This window comes from Gobio gobio (genome assembly GCF_949357685.1).
Source record: "Gobio gobio genome assembly, chromosome: 13".
In the NCBI taxonomy this organism is placed as follows: domain Eukaryota; kingdom Metazoa; phylum Chordata; class Actinopteri; order Cypriniformes; family Gobionidae; genus Gobio; species Gobio gobio.
The window spans coordinates 22,520,036-22,540,573 of NC_137106.1; the positions used below are offsets into that span (position 1 = coordinate 22,520,036).

The 20,538-nt window shown below is 36.7% G+C and overlaps 1 protein-coding gene across 2 annotated transcripts in view; it reads left to right on the forward strand.

The window, feature by feature from the left end:
- The window catches only part of ccdc88c (coiled-coil domain containing 88C), a 71,640-nt gene that overhangs the window by 41,430 nt on the left and 9,672 nt on the right, over nt 1-20,538 (forward strand). Inside the window, exons 17-28 of one of the 2 annotated variants that reach the window (XM_079833325.1) lie at nt 1,857-1,998; nt 2,128-2,313; nt 2,404-2,565; nt 3,514-3,791; nt 6,179-6,322; nt 6,646-6,832; nt 7,011-7,156; nt 7,596-7,685; nt 7,818-8,104; nt 13,280-13,486; nt 16,130-16,204; nt 16,300-16,368. In XM_079833325.1, coding sequence (XP_079689451.1) covers nt 1,857-1,998; nt 2,128-2,313; nt 2,404-2,565; nt 3,514-3,791; nt 6,179-6,322; nt 6,646-6,832; nt 7,011-7,156; nt 7,596-7,685; nt 7,818-8,104; nt 13,280-13,486; nt 16,130-16,204; nt 16,300-16,368 — 1,973 coding nt within the window. Of the gene's footprint in view, nt 1-1,856; nt 1,999-2,127; nt 2,314-2,403; nt 2,566-3,513; nt 3,792-6,178; nt 6,323-6,645; nt 6,833-7,010; nt 7,157-7,595; nt 7,686-7,817; nt 8,105-9,066; nt 9,385-13,279; nt 13,487-16,129; nt 16,205-16,299; nt 16,369-20,538 lie in introns of those variants that run through there. The other variant, XM_079833326.1, reaches the window with a different exon arrangement.

Genomic DNA, 20,538 nt, shown 5'->3' on the forward strand with positions numbered 1-20,538 from the left:
ACCACTTGTGATCACCACTTGTCTTTCTTTCCTCTCACGGCCTTGAGGTTAAGGTGTTATAAGTAATGTGCCTTGCACATTTAGATTTATTTTTAGTAAGTAACACATTACTTTTAGAATTTACACTGTAGAAAATGTAATGCAACATTAACTAACATGCTATTTGAATGCTACATGCTACTAAATTACTTTTCTATTTTTAAAAGTAGTTTCCCAACAACGTTCATTGCCTTGCATATAATCTGAGTCAAAGTGCATGCTAACTTTACTGTCTTTACTATAGTGTGGTGCAGTGACCTGTTATAAGCTCTTTACATGGTTGTTTTCTGCTGGAGCTTTGCTGTGTAGTGGTGTGTTTATAATAGTTTCTTTCATATTGAAGCCCCAGTATGAAGAAATACAGACCTGACTCTTGGTATATACTCCAGTTTGATTAGTTTTCATTGGAATGTTCCCTGTAGAGGGATCAGTAGTGAAGGATTCATCTTTCTCTATAAGGAAATAGACTCATTCTCGCCCCACCCCCCACATTTAACCACTCATATGGTGAGTGTGGCATCTGACATGTATTTGTAAGTTAGATCAAAAGAAATGAACGTGGCTAAATGGAAACTACAGCATTTCTCACCAGCTAATAGTGTCATAAAACGCTAGCTGTCACTAATCGCTTTGTGTTTGAAGAAATTTACTACTAACAGTCACATTCCACTGTGCTTTGTAATCCCTCCAAGAGGGTGTTTGGTGTGTGTGTGTGTGTGTGTCTGTGTTTGTGTCTACCTATTACCTACTAAACCATATTTTGGGGACAAATTTGTACTCCGAAGTGAGCTAAACCAGATACCCAAAACCTCATTTTGGACATGTTTTTATTTGTAAAAGAGTAACTGCAGTTTTTGTTTTTTTTTTATTGTAAAAATGCAGAAAGTTTTCTGGTAGGGTTAGGGTGAGGGTTAGGTTATAGTATTTATATCTAGCTGCATATAAAAACTATAGAAATCTATGCAGTGTCCCCTTTTAGATAGCTAAGTAAACGTGTGTGTTGTATTATTAATGATACTGGATTTTGTAAATGTTTCTTTAACTATTGCAGTTTTGTTGTTTTTGTTTTGCTGTTGTTTTTGTTAATTTAAGTAATGCTGAAATAAAGATATTAGATAAAAAGCGTTGAACATTTTTATGAAAATTAGAAATGTTCTAATATTGCCTAATATAACTAACTAAAATAAGTTGGAGTGCTAAAAGTACTAAAACTGACTGAAACAAAAGCTAAATAGAAATATAAAAAGGCAAACAAATAATTAAAATGACACAGCTCATAAATTTACTAAAACTTAAAAATTAAACTCTACAAGTAAAAGCTAGTAAAAATGTCATAGTTAAATGTAATTTTTAATAATTACTATTAAGTATATACATAATACTAAAATAACAGTGAACCTTCAGCCCTGTTTAAATTTTTTTTATATAAATTAAACTTTCTTAAAAGCTTTTTAACACTCGCTAGTTATTATTTCTACTAGCAATATCAAACAGTGAAATTCCACTTTGTTCTTTTTTTCAAGCAAATGTCATTTCAACCACATCTCACCGCATTCATTCTGAAATGACATTCCAATTTATTTATTTTTTTAAATGACCAACCTTTGGTCTTATTAAAGCTAGTTTCATTGCTAGAATTTCAATGTATCCTAAATAAAAACAATTAAATATTTTCATATTTAGATGAGAAACTATTGCTAAGGCAGATGATGACTTCCTGTCAGAGATCTAAGCCTCTCTATTTGACTGATCAGATTCTGATGCTCACACAGATTTAACATTCTAATATACTGACCTTCCATTTTTCCATCCTTCAGTAAATATAAGATCCTGGAGACAAAGATTGAGTCGGCACTGAAGAAAACTCTAGAACTGAGAGAAGAGAAGATCCAGAGCCTGGAGTCTCGCCTGGAGGAGAGCAGCAGCTTAAACCAGCAACTTCGCACCGAACTCACCGCCGTACGTTTAGGCTTTCTCAAACAACAAATACGTACAAGTCAAAACAAAGAAAGTTGGGAAAATGGTGAAAGGAAGTCTCTGATATGTTTATATCAGGCCTGATTTTCTCTTCTGTTCTTTCCTTTCCAGGTGAAAAAGAACCTGGAGGCCCTCAAGCAAAGGCAAGAGGAAGAAGCGGCTCACTCTGAGCTCTCCCAGCAGACTTCGGGACAGGCTAGATCAGTTCCAGATAAAGAGAAGTGGGAGACTGAGCAGAGGGAGGCCACAGCTGAACTGCTCAAGCTGAAAGACCGACTAATTGATGTTGAGAAAAACGTAAGACAACATGTTTATATCTACCCAGCTGCTCATCTTATTGTACAGTAACACCTTCAGTAATGTAACCTGCTTTTGTGAACTCTCCAGAATGCTGCCCTGCAGACGGAGAAACATCTTCTGAAGGAGCAGCTGAAGCAGTTAGATTCCCAGAATGCACATCTCAATGCACAAACACTAGCTCTGCAGAAACAGGCAGCATCCTTACAAGAGCACAACACATCTCTTCATAAAGAAACTGCCAAACTGCAGGTACATTTTAGTACATTTACATTTCAGGTACAGCAACATTTTATGTCTAAAACTTTAATCATTACTGTCAGGCTTCTGTTCTTAAATTCTAAATGCAGTAGGCCTTAATTGTGTTCACTACTGAACTGAAAATTATATTTTAATAAAAAAAAATGCAGATTTCTTTTTTTGCATTCGATTTCCGTTGTACTCCACACAATGCTCACATCCGGTGTAGGCAAATGTCAGCCTTTAAGTTACTGAACGCAAGTGGGCGGGGCCTATGGTGCGACGATGTAAACCTATTCGTCGATGTCTTGCTCTGGAGGCACTCATGTGCAAATATATTTGCCAGTGTGATGTCACGGGTCCCGCAATATCCAAACGAGCCGTTTTTGGGTCTTGATTAAATAAATGCTTTCGTTATAATGAAGATAACGTTTTATACTATGAAACTTGCAGGATGTTTTAATGGTACAAAGACCTCTTATATGTCAAAAGATCAAGGCAAATCCATGAAGTCATGAATCATGGAAAGTCATTACCCCTTTAAGAATTGTACAGCTAATCAGTACTTCCTTTTTTTATCTCCAAAAATATCTGACATTGTCAGACAGACATATAGACAGACCATTTGGTTGACTTTGCCAATGCTTACCAGGGCAAGCAAATTCCGTAAGAAAGAACAGGTGAGGATACCGCCTTGTATTTTTTGGTTGTGTAAGGGTCATTAGTGACATGAGAAAGCAATTTTGTGACCAAAGAGATGGCAGGTGTGATACAACTGACTGTAGGATTGACATTTCCAGAATGAGAACAGAATGTTCACCTGTTCTTCTTTGACCATACGGCACGAAAGGCAGTTGCTTTGACTATCTGTCTGTCTGTCTGTCTGTCTGTGCTTAAAATATATAAAACAGAATCTTTAATTGTCCAATTTTCACGATTGTTTATTTCCCTTTTGTTCAGGTGGAAAATTCGACCCTAAGCTCCCAGAGCTCCTCTCTCATGGCTCAGTATGGAGCTTTACAGGCCCAGCTGCAAACTTTGGAGTCGGAAGCTGAGTCTCTTCAGAAACAGCGCGAGGAGGCATTTGCAGCCCGCGGCCAAGCCACACAGGACCACGAGCGCCTGCTCGGTGTGCACGACAGGCAGGCGACCGAGTACGAGCAGCTTATCGCCCAACACGCGGTGCTAAAAGGCAACCTGAGAGCTCTGGATCAAAAACACAGCACGCTGGAGAGCAAGTCAGTCCCTTTCCAAATCAAATAGTCCTTCATAAAATCCATTCATCTATCATCCAGCTCCACGTTAAACACGGTGGAATTAAGTCTATATGCGAAACGGTAAACTAGTGTGTGTGAAATACTGTATATCGCCTAATACTTTTAAAAAGAATTCATCAATTGGAATTTACAAAAATAATTAATAATAATGAACATATACTTCACCCTTAGCTTTATTTTTTGCAGCAGCTGCCAGAACAAAGTAGGTGACCTTTGTTGAGTTATTGACCCCTTCCATTGGTGGCAGCTTATGCATTTTTCTGTCTGCTTGAGGAGGCTGTGTAACAATAGAGTAATGAGCTGTGTCTGGTCTGAGCTGAGACGCCACAATGACCCCATACCATTAGGACTGCTGACAGAGACATTGAGAGATGGAGGGCCCTTAAAGGGACAGCCCACCCCAAAATCTAAATTCGGTCATCATGTATTCACACTCATGTCGTTCCAAAACTGTGCGATTTCTCTTTCTTCTGCGGAACAAAGTTCTGAAGAAATAATATCATGCAATAATACATCATATTTTGAAGAATTTTGGTAACCAAATGGTTTAGGCGTACATCATGGAAATCAATGGGAACTGAAACTTGGTTTAGTTACCAACATTCTTCAAAATATTTTGTAGAAGAAATTCACACACGTTTGGTATGACATGAGAGTGATTTAAATGATGACAGAAATGTTTGGGTCACTCAGGTTTTAGTGCAGTAGTCCTTTAGCTACTTTAATAAGGCGCTTCGCGTTCTACCAACTATACGCAAATGTGTTTGATAACATTTTTAGGCTTTAAGGTCTGACTTGTCCTGCAATATAGTCTATGGTGTTGCTAATGAAACTGCCTCAATGGGAATCTGAATTGTTTTTTAGAGGTTGGTCACAGTGGAAAATGTCCCTTATTTTTATCCGCACACATTAGACATTAATGAGCACAAACACAACCTGCTCTAATACACGCTAACAAAAGAGACAACTTTCCACATTGAACCATGGAAAAATGAGTGCGACGTGAGGGGATTAGAGACAGGAAAAACATGGTTCTGTTTGCCTTAATGTAGTTTCTACCCTTGTCTCTTTTATCACCCTGTCTCATGAATAATGCAGTAGTGTTCCTCTGGGGGCCTCAGCTGAGGGGTTCACCAGATGGCTGTCAGGGGCCCAATCAGCTGTAGTGTCCACTGGCTTCAGCGTCCATGTCCAACATGCCACATGTCACACACACTCAATTTCCTAATTACTATTAATTATTTAAATTAGCAACATCAATTTAGAACACTATGGTTTTTGGGGACTGTTGGCATATGAAACTGGTTCCCAAGATTCAGTGTCGAGGAAAGCCAAGGAAAGGCGTTAATAGCCAAGCTTTTTTGTCAGCTGAACCCCTGTGACTTTAATTATTTATTTGAAATACATCCTAAGATTTTAAGTCATGCTAACATTTCAATAAGTAATGTGAACTCTCCACAAATAATTAAAACAATCATAAAGAATTACATTTTGGAGAAATAATTAAATGAGTAGGATAAAGTCCAAGGTACTTTTTTTGGGTTAAAAATGGCTTATTACAAATTCAGAAAAATATAATAATAATAATAATAATAACAATAATAATAATAGTTATTATTGTTGTAGTATTAGTAGTAATAGTATTATAATAATAATAATATATATATATAAACATTTTTTTTTTTTGTGGAAGCAATCTTCTTGAGTGTGCACAGTTAAAACAAATGTATTTTTTTATTTTATCAAAGTGTTGGGTTGTATGTTTACATACATTTAAAGATAATTATTTTATTTACTTATTTTTGTTTAAATGTATCAAAGTATATGAATGTATGTTTTAAAATTACATTTTTAATTTGGCATGGTCAGTTCCATCACAAACCCCTAGGGGTTTATGGGCCCCCAATGCACTTTTGTCAGATTAGACCCTGTCTTCAATTTGACAAATGAAAATGAGTCTGTGATATATAGATGTATAGTCTGTTCAGTAGGTCATGCTGTCCTAAGGTCCTCCCAGGCTACGTCTATTTTTTAAAAGGATTAACAATCAGACGTGTTGTTATTCTACTTGAAAGGATTTGGAAAGACATTTTCTTTGTTTGGTTGGCTAAATTAATTCCACAAGGAACACAAACACTACAAACACATTGAAAAGACTGCTGGTCAAAATTATTATTATTTTTTTTTTACATCAAGTAATAAATATAGCCTCTTACTTAACTAAGACCCATGGGGAAAACCTTATTTTTTTTATCAGAATTTGCTTCCTTATACTCCTGCATCATAACTTAAATGTGTATTAGAGAAATGGTTTAGTTAAAATCACTGTTTGTATGTTTGTGTTGTAGGTACATGGTTCTCCTAAAGCAAAAGGACGCTATGGAGGCGCTGGAGGCGTCTCTACACAGGGACAGGGAGAGTCTGGGAGAAGAAATTCACAAGAACACTCTTATCCTGGGAGAGAACCGCAGCTTAAGGGAAGAAGTAGACAGGTTAGAGATTCTTTTTAACAACAAAACAGTCAGTAGTTTTCAATTTAAAAACATAGAACAGGCTGAGTTAATTCATTGTAAATATTTACTGCCCTCTGCTGGTTGAAATAGACTTCAGCAATTCGGTAGTAGTAGTAACAACTTGTATGCGTGCACAATATTCCAGTGAACATATTGTCATTAATCTTTTATTTATTATTAATATAGTGTAATGTGTTTTCAATATAGTGTGTGTATAATATAAATATAAAAAATACATTATAAAAATATTATATAAAGCATATAAAATAATACTATCTAAGCCTCTGATTATGTCCCTGCAGACTGTCACAGACGCACACACAGCTGAGGCAGGAGTATGACAGCCTGCAACTGCAGACCAAAGAATTAAAGACATCCCTGAATGAGTCTCAGCTGGAATTGAATCGCTGGCAGGCGCGTTATGACCAACTTAAGGAACAGCATCAGGGCCTGGACATCTCAATGACCAAACTGGACAACCACTGTGAGGTGAGCATTTGAGATCTTACTGGGTGAAAGAACTGAAGCTTCTTTATGCAAGCAGCTTCTGTAGAGAGCGCAAGACTGTACTATACCATCACAAGCAGTGCCAGATATCGATTTCAAGGCTTGAAATTGATTACTTTTAGTGTCCAGCGCTAATGTATCTTTCTTTCTCTCAATTTAGCTGCTAACCCGTTTGAAGGGAAACTTGGAGGAGGAAAACCATCATCTTCTCAGTCAGATCCAGATGCTTAGCCAACAAAACCAGACCCTACTGGAGAGAACCATGGAAAGCAAAGAACTTTACCACGAAGAACAGAAGCAGTACATGTGAGCAATGCACCATACATACATACATTTTGAATCAATGATTCCCAATCTGGGTAAAAGGAATGTTAGTTGATTAAAATAGCTCATTGCGCTTATTTTTTATGTCATACTTGTTCAAAATTCATGTTCAAGTACTCTCTTGTGACTCTCCAATCATTTAGTGTGCTTAAACTCCACTTTTTTCTTATGATAAGCTGCTAGGTCGCATTCATGTCTGCCTCCATCCATTCATCAACCAATGCATAGAACAAAGTCCCTGCATTCATTTATTTTTCCCTTTTTGATAATCCGGAATGTTGTTATTTCCTTTTCATTGTGACTTCAAACAAATAATTTATGATTTTGCGTACTTCAAATAATGTGAAACATTGATTTTAAGAAGCTAGTGGTGAAATTGGCTTAATGGCATTCTCTTAATAGTCATTGTTTCCTCCTGCAGTGATAAGCTGAATTCGTTACGACGACAGAAGGAGAAATTAGAGGAGAAGATTATGGACCAGTATAAGTTCTATGACCCAACTCCTAAAAAGTGAGTCTATCTTGGGAATCTAAACTGATTAAGACTGAATAGACTTTTTACAGGCACTTTTTAACAGTCCATTTATCAATTTAATCTTCTTTTATACAAGAGAATGTTTTGAATTTTTTTTTCTCAACACAGGAGCCGTCACTGGGTTGGAGCTAAAGCGATAGCTAAATTCATGAAACCTAAGAAAGAAAGTTCACGAGAAAAGGCTGACGGCCCACGTGAGAGGATCCGAAGCGCTCCAGACATCCCTCTCCCGGAGATCCCCACATGCATAGACTCTCCTGAGAGCACACCACCCCTTCCCCCTCCACCACTGCCCCCCAGACAGTCACGCCTCAATCTGGACTCCATGAACGGTCACTCCGCAGAGGAGAATCATATACAATCGCCCACCCTCTCACCTGCCCCCAACGGCCGAGGTGAGTTCTGCTATCACAGGGCTGAACTGAGTTCCTCAATATTTAAATCAGAATTTGTTTCCACACCCTTTCCCGCTATTATTTAAAGGAGTAGTTCACCCCACAATTTAAATTCTGTCATTTACTCACCCTCATTTTGTTCCAAACCTGTATTTTTGAGAAATGTCCATACAATGGAAGACAATGGTGACCAAAACATGTTGTTTGGTAAACAACATTCTTCAAAATATCTTTTTATGTTCCACAGAAGAAAGTAAGTTAAACCAGATTGGAAAGACATGACATGCAATGTAAATGACAGAATTGCATAACAGCATTTTTTTTTTTACTTGGATTTAAATTATACTAGACTAGAGACAAGTGGCATCATCATTAGTAAAAGCGATGGCAAATTAGAAAATTGCTTCCATATTACTCATGAATAACACTAGAGTCCATATGAATCATACTGCAGATGCTTCTTTCAAGCGACTTGGGGGTCTTGATGCCCATACGGGTTTAGAAACAGCTTTCACACCAACCAACCAAACAAACGAAACACACTCAGGTCTGCACTAAAAGCTCATACTTTCATTCAAACACATTTTAGTTGAAATTAGTAAACTAGCATTTAGTGTGCTATCTGTGTTTTCCTCTAGGGGGCGTCATGCAACTTTTTTTCAGGTTTACTGTAATTACAACCTTGTTTTCCTCTTGAGGTCCACTCAATGAACTAATCCTGTAGTAAATTTCCATTTTCAGTCTATCGTTTCTCATTTTTCCAAATAATAATACGTTCCCAAGTTTCATGCTATATTTCATGGCCAAAATAATCTTCAAAGGAAACCTCGGGGCTTCATTCTTCATGAATCATAAATGTAACCATTTTTTAATCTCTGAATCATCATTTCTTCTCTTCCACTGACCCCTCTCTCTCTCCCTGTCTATGTATCTGTCTGTACATTAACCCTCACACACTCCAGCCCCTCCAGCAGCGAAGCACTTCCTCTTTCTCAGGAGCAAAAGCCAGGAGAAAATGCGCGTTCCTGGGACTCCGCCGTCTCGACGATCCATTACCAGGCGCCTACGCTTCTGGTCCTCATCTGACAACATCGTCCCCTGCCCCCCCTGCGAGCCTTTTTCGCATATCGGCCATTTCTAACATTTCATCCTTTCCATCATCATCATCACCGTCAGCATAACAACTGCTGACCCTGTCATTACTCATCCCATGTACCATTATGCACAATATTTTTTTTTAAAACATCAAGCTACACTTATTAGGCTCTAAAACCAGCCAATTAACACTCCAAGCTAAACGCTAAAGAACAGCATGTTCCTGTCGCCCTCACAATCACAGGCTCACAGTACTCAAGATGATGAAACACACATGAATACGCACAACACACATCTTAACTACAACTCATATAAATGCTCTGGTGGCTCTGGGACCGGGCTGCTGGATGGCACCCTGCAGTAAGTAATGTGTATTAAATGAAGCGAAATGCAGCCCGCTTTGCGCTTGCCGTGGGAAATGTGTGTGTGTGTGTGTGATATTGGTGGTAATGGATAAGGTGGGTAAGGAGTCCACAGTTGCAGCCCACAGCTGCCTTTAATGCCGCAAATCAATAGTAATCAAATTAAGTGCATGCATACAGAGAGAGGTTGGAGGAAGGCAGACGGAGGCGACAACTTCATCAGATACTCCTAGAAGAATTTATGCGCTTTGCACTTTGATGTGTGGATTGTGAACTTGCATTGCTTAACGTTTGCTCAAGAATATCCTGCAATATTTATATGATATCCAGCAACCAGTGTCCAAGTGTGTCCCCTTTTTTTTGTGCATCTTTAACATCTTTCTTTGTACGTCCAGTGTGCGTCATTTACACATGTATGCGACTGTCCCAATTATCACATGCAAATCTGATAGACCTGACTGAGATTCATTGATTTATTCCTTAGCCTTTTAGTGCAGGGCACATCATTAAAGGGTTAGTTCACCCAAAAATGGAAATTAGACCATGATTTACTCACCCTCAAGTGAAATGAAATATTCCAGTAAGAAATATAACAACATAAAATTAAATAAGTAGTGCAAAAGGAGAGGTAAATATTATCAATATTACCAAAATATTAAATATTTAAATATTGTGAAATAGAAGAAAGTCAGAGGGCTGGGGACTTAGACTGCGAAATCAGTGAATATGTGAATTCAAAGTGATTTATGGCTTTTGGAAAAAAAAACTGTTCTTAAATCTGTTCTTCAAAGCTTTATAATGGCAGTGAATGGCTGACGTTTTTGTACATCTACGCTAAAAGAGTAACCCCCAACACGATGTATAGGAGCATCGCACACTTTGACGCCACTCGCGGATAGGGCTTTGCAGCAAACTCAAACTCTTCTCTTATATAGAAATCCTCCGCCATTTCTCTTTAAAAATTCTTGTTTTAGACTTTAGACTTTAGATGTGTCGGTATGTCCCATAATCATCATTCTTATACAAGAGGTATCTTAATTGTGCAACTGCTTCAGCAAGACTAAAATAAGTAGATTTACATGTTGCATGATTTGTGTATTGAGCAAATAAGTGCTCTGTGGAGAGAAGTGTGACAAGATCTGTGCATTGCACAGCAGGAAACCTCAAACTCCATCCTGTGACAATTTTCAGATGTACAACAGAGGTTTTCTGTTTTCCTGTTTCTGTGCTGTCTATTTTTGCATCTCCCCACGCAATTACATTTGTCATATGCTGTGAAAGAAATTAATAAATTATGCTGATTTACTCAGAATCATAGTCTTGCCAGTTAGCACTTGCACTCTGACACATTTAGCCATGGTGCTCATATAGACAATGCATGTTTGAGTCTGGCTTGCAACCTTTACGATCTCATTTTTATCATAAAAAATGTGTAGAATTACTTTGAGCTGTAGCTTAGTAGTTAGCCCATGTACTCTGGTCCATTAAGGAATGGAGCTCATAAAGACATTTACGATCTCATTTTTGTAATTAAAAGTGGCAATAAAGAAAAAAAATATATTTAGAATTATTATTATTCACAGCTGTAGTTTATCGGTTGGCACATGCACTCACATGCGTTACACATTGAGCCATGACACTCATACACACAATGCGTGTTTGAGTCTGGCTTACAACCTTTCAAATCAAATTTTTGACATTAAAAGTGGTAAAAATTCCAAAAATGCATCTAGAATTACTTGGTTCTGTAGCTTAGTGCTTAGTACTTTGACATATTGAGCCATGGTGCTCCTATAGACATTGCATGTTTGAGTCCAGCTTGCAATATTTCCCATCTAATTTATCATTTAAAGTGGTAAAATGGCCAAACACATTATGCAGAATTATCTAGAACTTTAGATTATCGTTTAGCATGTAAGACCGCTAAATTTCGTTCCAATGGCGGTAACGATCTGCGGTTGAAGGTCGTTTCACGTTCTGTGTTTCAGCTGGGCAAAATGGATTTAATTATAATATTCTTTATCTGACTCCATTTGATCATAATCTCGAATTTAGGATAGAATGCCAATTGGTTGTTTGGTCATTTATATTTAATAGTTAGTCACACATTTAATCATTCCGTTTAACCCTTCGTTGCCTTAATCTACTAGATAATTATAGAGTAAGTCAGAATAGATCGAAAATGTAACTATTTATTAACAGTATAATGCCAATTACATAATAGACAGAAATCTCTTTTAAATGAAAACACAAAATCTGGTTATGGTTACACTTAAAATAGTTTCAAATGGATGTATGTGATGATAAACTTAAACCCTTAATTGTACTCAGCATGTATAGAATGTTACCTTAGAGATAGAGAGAGAAAGAGAGAGAGAGAGAGAGCGAGGACAGAGCCAAAGGGCAGGCCCTAAACAGAGAAAGGCAGAGAATAAAAAGAGACAGAGCTAACGTTGCGATCTTCTTTTATCCTTTTCCCTGATGTCACCCAACTCAAATATGACCTATTCAAAACTAATCAATCAGAGCAAAACGTGAGACGTTTAAAACTAACTAATCATACCAAGCTTCTCCCACTGTACTAAAAGTGTGACATACATTTGGTCTGAGGTTAAGGTGGGGGTTGCCAACAGTAAAGCAAATGTATTATTTTCAACCTTACAAGCACATGCACTCTGAAAAATAAAGCCATGGTCTGCTCTCCCTGTTCTTATCCATGCGAGGCTGCATGGATGCGCAGGGAGTTCTTGCCCAGAAAAGAACCATACCGCCAATCCAAACTGTATGCTAATTGTCAATCATCTTTGACGATAGTGGTCCTGACAGAACTACTGTTATGATGCTCCAGGCAGTTAGGGAAACTACGTTCTCCTTGTTTTAAAAATCATATAAGGGATTGTTTGCAGAATGACTCTAATAAGGAGAATCTCATGGAGCACCAGAGTTTTCCAGCTGGTGTTTTAGTTTAGTCACAGCAGTAAAGCTTAAAGGAATTTTCGGGTTCATTACAAGTTGAGCTCTATCGACAGCATCTGTGGCATGCTGTCAATGTATCTACATGAGAAAAAAAAGATGTTTACACAGTAATCCACTTAGCTTGGAAGTCTGTGGGTCAAAATATTGCACTAGACTGCAAGTTGAAATGTGCACTTCTGGCTATACTGTGTTGCCAAACGATTTGGTAGGATCACTCACCATTCTTGCCTTTCAACTTATAATACACATTTTCAACTATTACATGGTCATGGAAAGCCAATAAATCCAGTATTTTTTTAAGATTTGGGATATAATTGCCCATAAAAACTTTACAGCTTAAATAATTAATCACTTAAGACAGACACATTTATTTATAACAATGAATACTTGCCCCCTAGGTGTCCATTGTAAGAGTATAGCTATACATGTGACTAGTTTGTTTTTACAAACTTAGGAACCAATGAAAATTATTTTCTACTGATGCTACTGATAGAGCTTGACTAGTATTGAACTTGAAACATTCCTTTTAACTGTATCTAAAGTGTATGGAAAGCCCACCGCTGTTCTGCTTGAGGGTTTTTTTTTTTTACTAACACATGCTTGTGCTTTTGCCCCGACACCTCCTACACAGCTGCCCGCTGCGTCACTGGAGCCCAGCAGCAGCGCTTGCACTGCACATGCTCTATATTTGCTCACAGATACTAACCTTTTCTCTTGTTTTTTCTTGTTTTGTTTTTTTAAGTGTTGAACAGCAGTGGAGGGTCCAGAGGCAGAGAGGGCTATCACTCAGTAGGGGGCAGTAGTGAGGGCATGAACGGGTACGAGGAACTGGTCCGGTGGAGGGGCAGAGAGCCAGGAGCCACCTGTTCAACTCCACTGAGCCGCAACTCCCACAATGCACCAGGCTTCACATCCTCTTCAAGCTTGCGGCCGGGACGCAGGCCAAAGGGTAACACTAAATTTTGCCAATTAGTACATGTCAGCGGCCTTGAGCCTCAAATGACAGACCATGTTCATTCTGTCATGTAAGGTTGTAAATTTACTCAAGAAGACACTTTGATTTATCAGTTTGTATTGTATTTATATTACAGCAGAATTTTAAATTTCACTGTTAAAGGAATATTTTGGGTTAAACACAAATAATTTTATATTCTATTATAATTGACTTGTGTCTTTTCAAATCTATATGACTTTGTTTTTGCTTATATGATGAAAGTCAATGTGTTCCAAAATAACTCCATTTACTTTTATTGTATGGACAAAAACACAGAGACATTTTTCAAAATATCATCTTTTGTGTTCAGAAGAATAAAGAAAGTCAAGTCATACTGGTTTAGAATGATGTGAGGGGGAATGAACAATGACAGAATATCAATTTTCATTTTTGGTTGAACCGTTCCTTTAAGCTCAGCAGTATCTGTTGTTTGTAATAAGAAAATATTACTCATTTCAAAAGGATGATTTAGAAAATATGCACTACATTTACAAATTGCAATACAATTACACCAATACACTTAGGACATATATCACACAACACAGCATATGCAAGAGCCAGGTATATGAGGTTTATTCACCAAGACTGAATTTATTTGATAAAAAATGCAGTACATTTGTGAAATATTATTGCAATTTAAAATAACTGTTTTGTAATTTAATATATTTCAAAATGCAATGTACTCCTGCGATGTTAAAGCTGAATTTTCATCATCATTTCTCAAGTCTTCAGTGTCACATGATCCTTCAGAAATCATTCTAAAATGCTGATTTGCTGTTCAAGAAACTTTCCTTATTATTAGCAATGTTCAAAACCACTGTGCTGCTTAATATTTTTGGTGGAAACCACAATCCTTTTTTTCAGGATTCTTTAATGAATAGAAAGTTTAAAAAAAGCATTTATTTGAAGAAAAAATATTTTGTAACATTATTAATGTCTTTACTGTCACTTAATTTCTGAAGTTTTTTAGTTTTTTATATGACTATGTTAGCCTTGAGGTAATAAATAAGCTGGTGTGTTCCAAAACAATGACAAAATTTGCATTTAGGAGATATAAGCATTTAAAACTTACAGTCACTCACTTCCGTTAAAATGAATCTCAGATTTTGATGACATCACAGACTTCATCTTCAAATCACATCTTCTGTCCTATCAAATGGTCTCTAGAATCTGAAGCACCTGCCCCCTACACTAGAAATAGACGCTAAAGCTGTGGCTGAAATCGGTCAGTTGTTCACACATTTTCTATTTTCTACATGGTGAATGGCGCACAGCGCACTATAAATGCGATAGGAAATGATTCAGACAGTGTAAATATGCTTTCAGTTGAAGTTTGGTTTCACGTTAGTTTCCCGCACACCGCCGCAGCGCACACACATAGTCTAGACCAGAGCCGTTGACTAGAGAAACGAGAGCACAGCGCGGATCATATGTGCGAGTCGGCGCAGACAACAAAACATATCGGACCCATTTAAATTCTGCACAGAGTGCTGTATTTCATAGCGATATGGTGGAGATTGTGATGATAAACGGTTAGAGATTAGGAGGAAATGACAAGACGCTATTGGCTGTTTTAAAAAAGGGGAGGAGCTGCTAACAGTTGGAGCCGTTTCGGGGGAAATTACACAATTAACACATTGAATAATGCTGCGTGTTTCAAGGCACTTCAGTGGGCCTTTTAAACATTCTTCATTCTTTTTTCAATGGGGGATGAGTGGAAATCATTTTCTGTGGTAATCGAAAGCACAACATAGGCTTCACGCTACCCACGTTTTTAAACCGATTTCCCGGCTAAATTACTGGTGGAAGCCTAATCAGTCAGCTTCTCAATTGTCTTCCGTATTTAAAGTTCAGTCGTTGAAGTTTCCGTTAAGTGATTTTGTTGTTTTTCATACGGCATTTGTTTATTTAGCCATTAGCAAGTTTACTTTGTGTAATGTGCCGCGATGTACACATGGGAGCTTCAGCTTTAAAACATCACTGACCCTCTCAGTGACTCTCACCTCCTGCCAAAAAGTCTTAAGCTCATTTCATCAAGTCACTGTCAGTGTAATAACGAATCGTTCACTCTAATCCAATGTTTATTTTCAAGCGCTTGAAGCTTTCTCAGATATCCACTGCACTGCGTAAACAAGCAGTCATGTTCGTACAAACGCACACAGGAAGACAGCAGTAGCCAGAGGCCTATCATGTCCCACAATGACACTGTTATTACGACGAGAACTTCTTTAACAGGGGAATTAAATTGTGCAACAAAAAAAAAAACAAGGTCACACTTTAGATTAGAGTAACTAACTATTAACTACGACTTTTGCCTCATTAACTGCTTATTAATAGTTAGTAAGGTAGTTGTTAAGTTTAGGTATTGGGTAGGATTAGGAATGTAGAATAAGGTCATGCTGAATAAATTTATATGTGCTATATAGGTACTAATATACAGCCAATATCCTAGTAATGCATGCTAATAAGCAACTCGTTAATAGTGTGAATTGGACGATAAAGTGTTACTGAAATAATTACTATTGCTAGTTCAAATGTATGGTACGTACACTGATATATTCACTGCCCCACTGTTGGGCTACACTCTCTTACTTTTAGGGTTGGTCTCTGAGGAAGACTTGCGCCATCATTCCCCAGATGCTGGCTTTGGCAGCGGTGTCCATGGAAACACAGGTAAGAGAATTAGCTTAATCAATACATCTTGCCTTTACAGCCTCTGTTTACTTCCTGTGCTTATTCAGTATGTGATGTGTGCCTTCCTTCTACAGGCCACCGGCCCAGTTCTGCCGAATTCAGCCGCAACACCTCTAGCAGCAATTCCCCCATCAGTTCCAAAGGTGTGTGTGTGTTTGTGTGTGTGTGTGTGGACCATCTGTTACATATGCATGCATAGTCACTTCATTAGCTGCTATGGGAAATGCCACCCACACACACTCTCTTTCAAGAACTATTGAGACACAGGAACATTTGTATTGCTCCCAGACATAAATTAATTTGCAGAGGCAGCTCTGAAGTCGAGTAAGCATTATTTAATTATAAATAAACAATTAACTTTTTTAATTAATCATGGTTCTGATTAACAATGGTTTTAATTAAATGTATTAATTATATTGGTATAATGCACTAGCGTTCAAAAGTTTGGGGTCGGGACGATTTCGTTTTTTTTTTTATTAATATTTTTATTCAGGTAGGATACAAAATATTGATCAAAAGTAGGGGTAATTTCAGGGTTAGTACCTAGTTATTACCCAATTATTAGGGATGAAACTATACATTGTATCGAGATGATATATGATATAAAAATGCAACGATATGTATCGTTGATGTAAACGATATGATTCACGAAATAGTTAGTTTTATCCAAGGTTCAGCTTACTGTATTTATAAGCTATAGTTCATTCAACAATGTAAATTCTGTCATCATGTACTCACCCTCATGTTGTTTTAAACCTATAAGATTTTCGTTTAACTTCAAAACACAAATGAAGATTTTTTTTCCTGTACCTCCATTTAAAGTCCATCCCTCTCAAACTTAAAAGATCCAAAAAATGTCAGAAAGGCATCGAAAAAATAATCAATCGAGTGGTCTAATCCAAATCCAAGTCTTCTGAAGAGAGACGATTTTGACAACAAGAGAGTGAGTAAATGCAGAACTAACCATTTACAGTTTGGGAATAGTCATTTTGGCACGCTTTCAGTTTTCTCAGCTTTTCAGTTTTTTTTTTTTTGGGCAGATTTCAGTGATCATCACACATGCTGCCAGAATGACACTTCTCATAGTGAAAGTGCAAACATAATTTAAATCACCATATCGCATTTAGTTTAGTATGATTATTCAAAGCGTTTTAGATGGTTTATTCTTATATGTATAGTGCATTAATAGCAGGATAGGTGGAACATAGCAAGCACAGCATGAGAAAATGTTTGTACTGCAGCGTTTCAATGACATTACTACAAGGCCGTAACCATGTCTTGAACATTGGGAGGGGGGGACAATTTTTTTATTTTTATAAAGAATAAAGAAACGGAACGCTAAACGAAATTCTATGTCTAATTCTAGTTGGGAAATAATCATTTTGGGACTATTTGCAAATAATATATGCATTAATTTGTGTCAAATATATTGTTAGTCTCGAGATTCTTCCCATTAGTGAATAATTACATAGACCCGCTGTTAATATTTGAATTCTTTGGTGGTCTGGTGGTAGAATTTTTGTAAATCGTGTCAAAGGTTCCAGGTTCTAATCCGCACTTATATATTTTTTTCTTCATTAAAATCAAAGATTAGACAATGAATGTATATTAAGAGCAGGGTTGGGAAGGTTACTTTTCAAATGTATTTGACTACTGATTACAAAACACATGCTTTAATAAGTAATTTGTAATGTATTTTGTTAGATTTGTTAGAAACACAACTTTTGTAACTTAATTTAAATACTTCAGAATACTTTGGAATACTAATAAGGCATGTAACACAAAGGGATCACCAAACATATGACTTTGGTTTTCCTCTGCATATTATTTTAAACAACATCAGTTTTCCACAATATTTATTGAAGCAAAAAAAAGGAATCTTAGAATAAAGACAAATAATATTGATGCTCAAAAAGGCACGATGCATTAAGGTCTGGATTAACAAATTGTACTAATTTTGTCTTCTGGGAAACATTTTTTAATCTTTAAACAAAATAAGAAATATGTACTACACATCCTGTTCAAAAGTTTTTACCCCCTGCTCTTAATGCATTTTCACTTTTTATCTCACAATTCTGACCTTTTTTTTTCTTCTCATAATTGCCAGTTTGCATTCTACAATTCAGACTTTTTCTCTCAGAATTGCAAGATTTAAACATAGCTGCGAGTAATAAAGTCAGAATTGTGAGATGAAAATGTCGCAATTACCTCATATCTCACAATTCTCAGAAAAGAAGTTGAGATATAATCTTGCAGTTGTGAGAAAAAAATTACCTAGACAAATGACTTAACATGAAACATAGAAACAGTTGTGGATCATCCAGGTGACAGACAGTTAAGATTCAAGATTATGTACATTTTTGAATGTGGCAATTCAGTCATTTTGTCTTGTGGAGTAACATATATAATGTGAAATAGCTTATTCAGGACAGTACTAAATAAAAGTAGCATGCAATTTTTATGATCCCTCTAATTTTGTAAAAATTATTACAATTGAGCCTTTTCTGCAAGGGATATGAAACTTATGAGCAGAAATGTATCGGAGGATGCTTTTGCAGACCGCCAGAGTCTGAGAATCACCAATTGCTGTTTACATTAATTGCCAGTCACAGTTTACATTAATGTTTAAATGAAATAAATGACATTAAAATTCGAAGTAATCACTTTGGTAGTCTAAAATACTTTTTTGATGTAACTGTATTTTGATTACCACCCATTTAAAATGTAACTGTAATGAAATACAGTTACTCAAATTTTGTATTTTTTAAATACGTAACTAAGTTACATGTATTTTGTTACTCCCCAACCCTGATGAAGAGCAGGGACACGTTTGTGTGCATTTAGTTTTGTGAAAAAATAGTCCCCGCAATGGCATTAAGCGATAGATTGATACGCTTGTCTGTGTGAAGACCAAAGAGAACGTAAACCCCGCCTACTTTGATTTGATTGGCCATCTCAATAATTTTGACATTGACGAGCGCCGTTAGACTGCTGAGGCCGACCAGACTAAAAACCACTCAAACGTCATAAGTTGACCTCAGACAACAGTATAAAAACATTTAAAAAGCCAGTTCATGACACCTTTAAAGGTCTGCGTAACCAAGTTGTTAAAGAACTCAGAATTTATAAATCAAATTATTACATTCAAAATCTAACTGAGGCCAAAGGGAATGGCCAAATAATTTGGAAGCATCTAAATAACCTACTAACTCCAAAGGGTACCACCACCCAAAACAAATATGAACTTGGAGTAGGTGAAAACATCATTAGTGATAACGCTCAAGTTGCAGATGAATTTAATACGTTTTTTTATACAATCTGTTAATAACCTTGCATCAAGTTTTCCAAGCAAGAACGATATACGCCTAACAACAATAGACCTGTTTAAAGATCAGGATAACTCATTTCTGCTCAGGGAGGTTGATCAGAGAGATGTTCTGAAAGCCATACAGAACCTAAACACCAACTTCTCAAAAGATATTTACAATCTAGATACAGCTTTTCTTAAAAAAACATAGTAGTGTTCTGGTCCAGCCTCTCACCAATCTTATTAATATTTCCATTAAATCTGGGCAATTCCCAGATGGATGGAAAAATGCTTTGGTAACACCTCGTTTTAAATCTGGAGACATTAAAATATCCTGTAATTATAGACCTATTAGCCTCTTTCCATTCTTCTCTAAAGTCTTGGAGATAACATCTCAGAACAATTGATGCACTATCTTGAGACAAACCATTATCTGAGTCCTCTGCAATTTGGATTCAGGCACAACCATTCTGCAGAATCTGCTATTTGTTTATTAACCGAAAATATAAAACAATCACTTGACAAGGGAAATGTAGTTGGTGCCGTATTTCTAGATCTAAAAAAAAGCATTTGATACAATAAATCATAAGATCTTAATTTCCAAATTAGCCAAGTTAAATTTATCCAAACAGTTGCTGTCCTGGTTTGAATCATATTTAAAAGGCTGTGAACAATGCGTTTTAATTAATAATGTGATATCCACCTTTCTTAAAATTGAAACCGGGATCCCTCAGGGCACTGTCTTGGTACCTATACTTTTCAGTCTCTACATTAATGATCTAACAGATGTATTTTCAGATATAGGTTTACATATGCATTCAGATGATACAGTGTTGTATGCATCTGGTAATACCTGTACTTCTGTGGCTGATAAACGAAATGCCAACTTAGAGAAAATATAATCTTGGCTGACCTCATCTTGTTTAATTTTAAACACCAAAAAATCAAACTCCGTCTGCTTTTCCATTAAAAAAACGACCTCTAACACAAGTACTGAATGTACAAA